This window comes from Terrapene carolina, unplaced genomic scaffold (assembly GCF_002925995.2).
Source record: "Terrapene carolina triunguis isolate 2854851 unplaced genomic scaffold, T_m_triunguis-2.0 Scaffold58, whole genome shotgun sequence".
Taxonomy (NCBI): domain Eukaryota; kingdom Metazoa; phylum Chordata; order Testudines; family Emydidae; genus Terrapene; species Terrapene triunguis.
In genome coordinates this window covers 70,830,718-70,841,987 of record NW_020664409.1, presented here as the reverse complement: position 1 = coordinate 70,841,987, position 11,270 = coordinate 70,830,718, and the positions used below count along the sequence as shown (strand labels likewise).

The 11,270-nt window shown below is 42.7% G+C and overlaps 1 protein-coding gene across 1 annotated transcript in view; it reads left to right on the top strand.

Moving 5' to 3' along the window:
* Positions 1 to 403: 403 nt before the first annotated feature.
* Positions 404 to 11,270, top strand: part of CUNH8orf88 (chromosome unknown C8orf88 homolog) — a 58,678-nt gene continuing 47,811 nt past the window's right edge. Inside the window, exons 1-2 of the mRNA XM_026659085.1 lie at positions 404 to 488; positions 5,988 to 6,064. Coding sequence (XP_026514870.1) covers positions 404 to 488; positions 5,988 to 6,064 — 162 coding nt within the window. The remainder of the gene's footprint in view (positions 489 to 5,987; positions 6,065 to 11,270) is intronic.

Below are 11,270 nucleotides of genomic sequence, written 5' to 3'. Positions count from 1 at the left end.
ATTAGGAAAAATCTTGGGCAGAGTCCTGGATCATACAAACATTTGAGTTGTTCAGAAATAACTCATAGCTTGAATTTTCACTTACCAGTAAATACATAAGCCCAAAGATAGCTGTTGTTTGAGGTAATTAAAAAGGCAATTCTAAGTTTTATGACTAGAATGACTTTTTGGAATACTCATTCTAAAACCAATTGACTAGATATTTGTTTTCCAATCCAGGAACTGTTTTCCCAAGCTGTTTGCATACTACGTTCTTCATTTTTTTTGCATTACAATGCAGCTTGGTACAATCAAGAAGCCAAGGAAGATTTTATTGAAAGTGCAGGTTATAATGTTGCACTCTTATCTGTAACTGAATGCTTTATATGTATGTGATTCCTTTTTTAAAGTGTGGAGCCTCAAAATGTTGAAGACAATGGAGACTAAAAAACTGATTGGTAAATCCCTTCAGCCAGCAAGACCTGCACGCCACCTGTCTTCACAGCATGGTAAGAAGCATGGTTAAAATCTGTTCATTTAACAAAGATTTACAGATTACTTGAAGGGAAATTTGAGGTTATGCTGAATGTCTTGAATACATTTCTATTTAAGGCTCATGGTTAAAAATTAGCTATGGGGAACACAGAAACAGCAATACTGGGCCAAACATAAGAACGACCATACTGGGTCAGACTAAAGGTCCATCTAGCCCAGTATCCTGTCTTCCGATGATGGCCAATGCCAGAAGCCCCAGAGGGAATGAAGAGAACAGGTAATCATCAAGTGATCCGTTCCCTGTTGCCCATTCCCAGCTTTTGGCAAACAGAGGCTAGGGACACGATCTCTGCCCATCCTGGCTAATAGCCATTGATGGACCTATTCTCCATGAAATTATCTAGTTCTTTTTTGAACCCTGTTATAGTCTTGGCCTTCACAACATCCTCTAGCAAGGAATTCCACATATTGACTATGCATTGTGTGAAAAAATGCTTCCTTTTGTTTGTTTTTAAACCTGTTGCCTGTTAATTTCATTTGGTGACAACCCCCCCCAGTTCTTGTGTTATGAAAAGGAGCAAATAACCCTCCCTTACTTACTTTCTCCACACCAGTCATGATTTTATAGACCTCAATCATATCCCCTCTTAGTCGTCTCTTTTCCAAGCTGAAAAGTCCCAGTCTTATTAATCTCTCCTCATACAGAAGCTGTTCCATACCCCTAATCATTTTTGTTGCCCTTTTCTGAACCTTTTCCAAGTCCAATATATCTTTTTTGTGACCACATCTGCCTGCAGTATTCAAGATGTGGGCATACCATGGATTTATACAGAAACAATATGGTATTTTCTGTCTTATTCTCTATCCCTTTCTTAATATTTCCCAACGTTCTGTTAGCTTTTTTGACTGCTGCTTCACATTGAGTGGATGTTTTCAGAGAACTATCCACAGTGACTCTGAGATCTCTTTCTTGAGTGGTAACAGCTAATTTAGATCCCATCATTTTATATGTATAATTGGGATTATGTTTTCCAATGTGCATTACTTTGCATTTATCAACACTGAATTTCATCTGCCATTTTGTTGTCTAGTCATCCAGTTTTGTGAGATCCCTTTGTAACTCTTCATAGTCTGCTTTAGACTGAACTATGTTAAATAGTTTTGTATTGTCTGGAAATTTTGCCACGTCACTATTTACCCTTTTTTCCAAATCATTTATGAATATGTTGAAGAGAACTGATCCAGTACAGACCCCTGGGGGACACCACTATTTACCTCTCTCCATTCTGAAAACTGACCATTTATTCCTACCCTTGGTTTCCTCTCTCTTAATCAGTTACCGATCCATGAGAGAACCTTCCCTTTTATCCCATGACAGCTTATTTTGCTGAAGAGCCTTTGGTGAGGGACCTTGTCAAAGGCTTTCTGAAAATCAAAGTACACTATGTTCACTGGATCTCCCTTGACCATGTGCTTGTTGACCCTCTCAAAGAATTCTACTAGATTGATGAGGCATGATTTCCCTTTACAAAAACCATGTTGACTATTCTCCAACAAATTATGTTCATCTATGTGTCTGACAATTTTATTCTTTACTATAGTTTCAGCCTGTTTGCCCGGTACTTAAATGAGGCTTACTGCACTGTAGTTGCTGGGATCACCTCTGTAGCCCCTTTAAAAAATTAGTATCACATTAGCTCTCCTCCAGTCATTTGATGCAGAAGCTGATTTAAATGATAGGTTACACAGTTGGTAGTTCTGCAATTTCACATTTGAGTTCCTTCAGAACTCTTGGGTGAATACCATCTGGTCCTGGTGACTTATTAGTTAATCGATTTGTTCCAAAACCACCTCTAATGACATCTCAATCTGGGATAGTTCCTCAGATTTGTCACCTTAAAAGAATGGCTCAGGTTTTGGGAATCTCCCTCACAGCTTCAGCTGTCAAGACCGATACAAAACATTCATTTAGTTTCTCTGCAATGGCCTTATCGTTCTTGAGTGCTCCTTTAGCATCTTGATCATCCAGTGGTCAATGTAGCCCAGTATCCTGTTTTTGACAGTGGCTGGTGCCAGATGCTTCAGAGGAAAGGAACAGACCAGGGCAGTTTGAGTGATCCGTCCCCTGTCATCCAGTTACAGCTTGTGGGGACTTTAGCCTTTCCTTGCATGTGTGCAAAAATATATTCTTAGAGCTTGAATGAGATCCTAAAACACATAACAAATCCAGATGAAAACCATCAAACCATAGTTTGGATCAGGCTTGTTGAAAGGCTTGCAAAGTTTTGTGAACTTGGCCTGAACTCAGTGTGCAATAAAAACCCAAAACTAGATGCATTTTTCTTGGATGTGGCCTCTGTATGTATATATTTGTGGGATGCACCTCTGGATGAGACAGAGTTTTGAAACTTTCTACAAAGCAGTGCCTGTTTGGGGGCTGCTTGAGGGAAGTACTGGCCATTCATAGCCAAGGTTAATTAGGAGACAACCATCCCCCAACTGCCTCAGTTTCTCCTTCATTGCAGCTAATTTCAGATACAGGAACCTCTCATGTTTTGGTGACTCTCTTGCTAAACTGTCTGTAATTTAGTTCTTTAGTAGTAGTTTAATCCGCATGGTTACTGTTCCAGACTGAGGTGAGCACAGCATCAGATGTTTTCTATACTGAACCCCAGGGGGCTGCATTTTAAGAAGTCTGTCTCTTGTCCCTTTCTTCTAAACTCAATGATTGATGTGACTTGAAGGCTAAGCTAATGGCTGGTGCTTGGAATACTGATTTCATCCCCTCAGCTCGCTGCAGCCCCAAACACACTCCTTGGAAACCTAGTTAAGAAGGCTTGGAACTCCTTCTCTCTAAATTCTGTCTCTCAGCACAAGTTGCTGTGGCTTAAAGTGTGTGTGTGTGTGTGTGTGTGTGTGTGTGTAAAACTAACTTCAGTTACCTAAGTGAAAATGCCTGTGTGGACACACTTAAATAGCGTTAAATTTGTCTGATATTAATTTAGCTGAAATTAGAAGTAAGATTATAAACGGTTTAAGTTGATCAAGATTGTCCACACAAGGATTTGCAGTGGTTTAACTAAAGTCAGTTTAAAAACACACTTGTAACACGGAAAAGGCTTTGAGGGTCTGCTCTTCAGATCCAGGTGAGGCTAGAGGTCTTGGATCTGGTCAGGTCTCTAACAGGCCCTAGTTAGCACCTACTCCTACATCCCCATACTAGTTTTATTTCCTCCCTAAAATAGTATCTGAAATGCACTTTAACCAGACTGTTGATCTCATGCCTTTCTTCCCAAAAACTTTCACGGTGTCCCATACTCTGTCAAAAGAGCTTTAAGGTCCTATTCAGATAGGACTAAGGCATTTAGGAATCTTCTCCCAGTGTTTCTCATATTTTTTTGATACCAGGGACTGGCTTGCTGCCTTCCTAAACTGTGTCAGGGAAATTTCAGGGACCGGCCATTGAGAAACCCTGTTTAAACAATCTGTGGTTCATGGGGATTAATGTGAGAGGAGTTTCCGTTTTGACATAATGTCTTTCTAAATGGATTAGGTTATGTACTGTAACTTGTTATACTTCAGCTAATGTATCAGTACCTGATGGAACTAAGGTTCACTCTGTGAGGACTAAAGCAGCATATGGCTTGCCTTCACAACTTCTCTGTTTTGGAAATCTGTTAAGATAGGAGTTTTATCCTGACTCTTAACTCAGTATTACTCTCTTAGGCTGGCATCAGAGGCTAATGCTTGCTTTTGGAGGGCAATTCAACAGTCTGTCTAATTAGAACTCCTCACCCCACCATCTTGGGATTTGCACAGCTAGCTAATCTCCCACACTGAGAATAGGCAGAGGGCACCTTAAGGAAGGTTACCCTTCTCTGAGTTTTGCCACTGCATACTTAACACTATTCACCTGCCGTTATCCCTTCCCTGGATTTCTACTCCAAAGCATGGGATTCCGAGATTTAGTTGAAGGAATTGAGTTGGATAGGGAGAGGAAATGGCGGGACATGAACTTTTCAGGGGTTCTGAAGCTCTGCATTGCCAAGGTGTGACTCTACAGTTGCCCATTATAGTAAGTAACCTTTTCTTTATGGTCATTTGGAATTTCTCATTTAAAATTTTGCTTTTACTTCCAACAAGCAGTGTGGTAGAACAATAAAGACCTTGTCTACACTTGTGGCGGCGTGTAGTACTGTATATGTGGAGCTACAGGCCACAGTGAAAGACTCTGGAAGAGGGAGGCAGCAGGGAAAAGCTCTGGCAGTGGGGAGGTAGCAGGACACTACACTGCTAAAAATAGCAGTGTAGATGTGAGGGTCACTGCTTGGGTATATAGAGAGCCATGTAGGGTATATACACTAGGATTCAGGTGTGTAGGGCACTCTACTCGCCTGAACAGTGCCTCTATATCTACACTGCTTTTTAGACCGATGTTTGCTGGGAGTGCAGTGGGTTCACTCTTCACACTGTCACAAGTATAGACCTACACAAATTAATCCAGAGCTGTTGCTGTAAAAATTCCACAAATAATTGTGACTGCTTAGGAATTACTCTCGCTAGTGGCTGGATCATCAGCTGTCCTTGTCTGCTGATGATGGTGCTGTTTAAGCGGGGGGGAGGAGACGCAGGGAATGTGTATTCACACAAATCCCTGTTATCCTCTTAAGGCCCTGTACCCCACTCTTAGAGAAAGGATAGTTAAAAGATTCTTTTCCTGTAAAGAATTGTTCTGCTTCTTTCTCAGAGTCCAACTTCTCCTGTGGAATAGAGTTGAGTTTAATTATTTGTTATCTCTTTTGAAAAACTGTGTCCAACTACAGTATTTCTCATTCTTTGCAGTTGTAACTGAAAAATGTCAATTTGTTACAAACACTTTGAAAATTGATATAACTGTAGATAGCATAAAGAAATAGCAATTTTTAAATTGCATTTTAGTGGGAAATGTTTCACATTTGTGATGTGAGAATGAGAACACAATATTATCACTAAGCATTTGTAAAGGCTGAGGTGGGGGGGAAGACTGCTGAAATTACAGCTGTTGCAGGGATTGAGAAATAAATGCAGCAGTGCTACTGTGGATAGCAGACAAATAACAGCATACCTTAGAATCCATAGTGTTATGTTGTTAAGATCCTGCAAGAAATGGGACAGTATCCCATGGTGCAGCATAATCAAAGCATTCAATTAGTACACCTCTACCCCGATGTAACGCTGTTCTCGGGAGCCAAAATATCTTACCGCGTTATAGGTGAAACCGGGTTATATCGAACTTGCTTTGATCCGCCGGAGCGTGCGGCCCGGCCCCCCCGGAGCGCTGCTTTTCCACGTTATAGCCGAATTCATGTTATATCGGGTCACGTTATATCGGGGTAGAAGTGTAATTGGTAAACTGTTTGTTCATTTCTTCATTATTGTCCTTGGATGGTGTGTAAAGTCCTGTTGACAAATGTCTCAAGATATATTCTGAATGGACTCTTTGTTTTTGCTTATTCTTACTCGTGTTCCAACAGCCTCAACAATTATTTTCAACTTCCAACCTGAATTTCCATACAGCACTCAAGTATGTTTGCATAGTGAAGTTAGCTGGGTAAGTATTTAAATGAAGACTCAAGTCACCAATGAAAGATATTGGCTGGCTAAATCTATAAATGAATGTCATGAAACTACCATAAATTGTCAATCAATCCATCTGTTAATTAATGAAATAGATACTTTTGCCAGTGAGAGATGTTCTAGACTTGCACACTAAGTAGTTCAGTCCTGGAGATGTTCATGTTTAGTTTGAGGTAGTGCACATGTGAGGGAAGAATTTTTCTAAGACATGGACGGTACATCTCCATAAATGACAATGTGGACTTGCAGATCTGGCTTCTCTGCAAGCTTCTTTGTGTGTAGGTAGCCGGTCATTTACTCATTTTTTTTTCTCCCCGTTTTATCATGTTTGTTATACTTACGAAGTGGTGGCAGTAATTTTTATATTCCCTTTTATATGAAAATATGTTCAACACATTTGAGGCAGCAAACTTCACAGAATTTGGATTAAAACTTTCCTCCAAATATGCATCCTAAATGTTTGTTAGATGAACTTTTGCTGTGTCTCCTGTGTTTAGGACAGACTATGGTATTTATTGGGTAATTGTGTTCTCAGCTCATCCTGAGGGCCAGCTTAGAAAGATCAGCAAAATGTGCTTGTTCTTTGTACTCTTAACCTCTATTTTGTTCTGACTCTGCATCTGCTTTTTCAATACTAATTCACACTGACTGCCCACTCAAGCAATCACCGTGAACCCCATAACACAAAACTTGTACTAAAATAGACGTAAAAACACATATTTTAACAATACTAAATTATGCTTTTTCTAAAACTCACTGTTGCTGTCTGTGTCTGTTGGAATATATCATGTCCAATCTTACTTGGCGCCTACCATTGGTGTCTTGAATGACCCAGAAAGATTTCAGTAATACATCAGTGACTTCTTCAAGAATCTCAAGTGTCTGGGCACCACTTCTTTTGCCTTCCATAGATTAATCTAATCTCTACTTTCTGCCTTCCGCGCGCCCCCCCTCCCCCCACAAAAACATGTTGACAAGCATCTGTGGATTATTCATTTGTACTGCAGTAGCACCTAGAGGCCAATAAGGGTTTGAGGCCCACTTTGTCAGGTGTTGTACACAAAAAATGAAAAGACAGTCTCACCCTAAAGATCTTGCAAGCCAAACTGACTCCTTGTTCTAGTGCACTTCCCTGGAAATGACTTGAAATAATGTTGCATAGATCTACAGACTACTTCCTCTTTCAATCCATCTCCATAGCACAGGTGGTAGGTGACCCTTATTTGGACAGCTGCTGTTGAATCCAGTCTTACCTGAGCAACTTTACCATAGTAGTTGATCTGTTAGAGCTTTCACTTCTGTACATACACTTCACTGTAAAAATATGGTAATTATAATAGCAGATGGGCATGTATCTGGCTTGCAGACACACAGTTGCCTAGCTTGTACCCATAAGCTTGAGTTTTGAAATTTTGACACTTTTTTACATCTGAATCGTCCATGGAGATAGATTCTTGGGGTTTTACACTCCTCAACTCTAAAAGAGAGCGTATCTCCTTTAAAGGGATGGGTATCCAAAATCAGATGTGGGGAGGAGTAATGCAAAGAACTTGCCAGTCCAAGACTTTTATTCACAGCAGTTGAGTGTATAGTTTTTGCAAGATATGTTGGTCAAATCGGTCTCGCTCTTCAAATCTTGGAGGGAATTTAGAGCCTGGTTCTTCATCTCTACATGGTTGGATTCAAGTTAAAAATAGTGTGATTGTACCCAGTGTGATGGGGCATCTGCCCCACACTGGCATGCAAGGGGTTACTAGAGCCCTTGGGAGACTGCGTTAGAAGCAGCCAATAGGAGAGGGGATGCAAGGAGCAGCGAATCAGGGCCCAGCAGGCCCATATAAAAAGAGCTGCAGGGCAGCGCAGAGTCAGTTACACCGTGGAGCTCAAGGAGAGAGGACTGGGTGCCTGGGAGGTGGAAGGAAGCTAGCACCCTGGACATAGCAATGCTGGGCAGGAATAGGGGAGCAAGAGTGAGCTCCTGGCTGGCTGCTAGGTCTGGAGTGCTGAGGCCCTGAGATAAGGGCTAAGAAGGTACTGGGGCTGTGGGGAAGTGGCCCAGGGAAATGTACTGAGGATTTGGAGGGGACTCCGCACGTGTCTGTCATCTACAGGATCCCTGGGTCGGGACCTGGAGTAGTGGTTGGGCCTGGGTCTCCTCTTTCCTCTCCCCCACTCACCACTGGGGAAGTGGCAGGACAATTGACTGCAGTCGCCCCTAGGGAGGTGGCTGGACAGTTGACTTTCAGGGCCCCTGGAAGGAGGGAGCACAGATTGTGTCATGAAGAGGATGCTGTGTTCCTTGGAGGACATGGGTCTGGGAGCAGATGTGACAGCAGTTTAGGCACCATCAGGAGAAGGCATACTGACCTGCGGCGCTAATTCCCAAGACAGCCAGCAGGATGCACAGTGTGGTGAGTGGAGCCCCGTCACACCCAGACTTTATTTTATGGCTAAGTAAACAAACGTACATATTTGGAAATCAAAATTCAGGTATAGTTCTGAGGTAAAAATATGGATATCAGGTCCATAGTTCACTGCTTCATTACACAGTCATGATATTACAAGGTGATGTGCATAAAGGTGCTTGGCAGCAGTCAAGCAGTCTTTTCTGAGCCACACTAACAGCAGCAGATGAGTGCTTAGTAATCACACTGTTGCATTCCTCTAGGCTTTTCCTATGTACATGATTTTTACTCTACAAAGGACATTGTTTCATTTGTTACTGTGCTCTTGCATACTATAGTAATGACAGCAGCAGTATGATACCGACTAGAATTGTGCAGTGCTAGTTTAACATCTAGTCAGCAGCAACATGAGCTATTCTGGATGTGTACAGATATTTATGCTGAGGAGTATCTTGGTTTTTTTGGGTGGTCGTGGAATAAAATATGGTGCACGGGCATATGCTTCTGCTGTGACCAATGTAAACTTATTCCAAAATATGGCTTCTAAATTAGAAGAGCCTTGCATTTTTCTATTTCCTTGTCTGGAAGAAGATTTACTAGCTTACTTCAAAAGGTAGACTGACAGAAGGAAAAGATTTGTCCGAGAATTCTGGTCCTAACAAACTCATTTGTGTGTGCAGCCAAGAATTCAGAGATACTCTTACCACATTTCAAAGAATCTCTTCTCTAAAGATGTGGCTAAAAACACTACACCCTCTACAGTCTGTGCCGTGTGCCTCAACAAGGCACGTTTTAATGAGCTCAAAGTTCTAAAGCTGTCTTTTGCTGCCTTAGAAGAGAAATCTAGGAACTCCTTAGTGCTTCTGCGTAGTTTTAGAAGGTTCATTTGTGTAGCTGTGTCTGTCTTAGCCCTGGTCTACACGACGAGTTTAGGTCAAATTTAGCAGCATTAGATCGATTTAACCCTGCACCCGTCCACACGAGGAAGCCATTTTTGTCGATTTAAAGGGCTCTTAAAATCAATTCCTGTACTCCTCCCCGATGAGGGCATTAGCGCTGAAATCGATATCGCCAGGTTGAATTTGGGGTAGTGTGGACGCAATTTGACGGTATTGGCCTCCGGGAGCTATCCAGAGTGCTCCATTGTGACCGCTCTGGACAGCACTCTCAACTCAGATGCACTGGCCAGGTAGACAGGAAAAGCCCTGCGAACTTTTGAATTTCATTTCCTGTTTGGCCAGCGTGGCAAGCTGATCAGCACAGGTGACCATGCAGATCTCAGCAGCAGAGGTGACCATGGAGTCCCAGAATTGCAAAAGAGCTCCAGCATGGACCGAACGGGAGGTACTGGATCTGATCGCTGTATGGGGAGACAAATCCGTGCTATCAGAACTCCGTTCCAAAAGACGAAATGCCAAAATATTTGAAAAAATCTCCAAGGGCATGAAGGACAGAGGCTATAACAGGGACCTGCAGCAGTGCCGCATTAAACTTAAGGTGCTCAGGCAAGCCTACCAAAGAGGCAAATGGCTGCTCTGGGTCAGACCCCCGGACATGCCGTTTCTATGATGAGCTGCATGCAATTCTAGGGGGTGCCCCTACAACTACCTCACCCCTATACGTGGACTCCTGCAAGGGAGTCTCATGCAACAGGGATGAGGATTTTGGGGACAAGGAAGATAGCGCACAGCAGGCAAGCAGAGAAACCGTTCTCCCCGACAGCCAGGAATTGTTTATCACCCTGGAGACAATACCCTCCCAACCTGGGCTCCCAGATCTTGAAGGCGGAGAAGTCACCTCTGGTGAGTGTACCTTTGTAAATAGAATACATGGTTTAAAAACAAGCGTGTTTAATGATTAATTTGGCCTGACAACTTGGGATGCATTCGCGGCCAGTACAGCTACTGGAAAAGTCTGTTAACATGTCTGGGATGGAGCAGAAATCCTCCAGGGACATCTCAATGAAGCTCTCCTGGAGGTACTCCCAAAGCCTTTGCAAAAGGTTTCTGAGGAGGGCAAAACTTATTGCGTCCTCCATGGTAGGACCCTTTACCACTCCAGGCCAGTAGCACATAGTCTGGAATCATTGCATAAGAAAGCATGGCAGTGTATGGTTCTGGTGTTTGCTGGCATTCAAGCAACAGCCGTTCTGTGCTCTCCTTCGGAGATGATATCATTCATGGTCACCTGGTTGAAAAAGGGGAATTTTATTAAGGGGACATTCAGAGGTGGCCGTTCCTGCTGGGCTGTTTGCCTGTGTCTGAAAAGAAATCATCCCCGCTGTTAGCCACGCGGTGGGGAGAGGGGTGAAGCGCTTATCCCAGGGAATTGGATGCGTGTGTGGGGGTTAGTTGGGTTTGTGCTGCATGTTAACCCGAAAAACACAGCCCCTCCTTTTAAATGGCCAACCCATTTTAAACGGCCAACCCAACGGGTGCTTGTTATGGGAAATGAGGGTGCTGCTGTTTGAAACCATCCCCACATGTTATGAAGGTTAAAGAAGCCAAAAGACTGTGGCTTACCATGGCTGCCTGCAAGCTGAATTCTGTTGCCTGGCTCTGCGTGTATGATCTCACACCAAACTGGCAGGCCCTCAATATAAGAGGCAAAATGCGACCTTGTAAAGAAAGCACATATGCTATGTAATGTTAACAGCTTGGTTTACTGTCAGAGTCTACCCATTGTTCTCTAAAATGTCTTTTTAAATACTACTCTCCTTTTTTTTCCTACTGCAGCTGCAAATGTTTCAACGCTCCCCCTATCATCTCCGTCCCA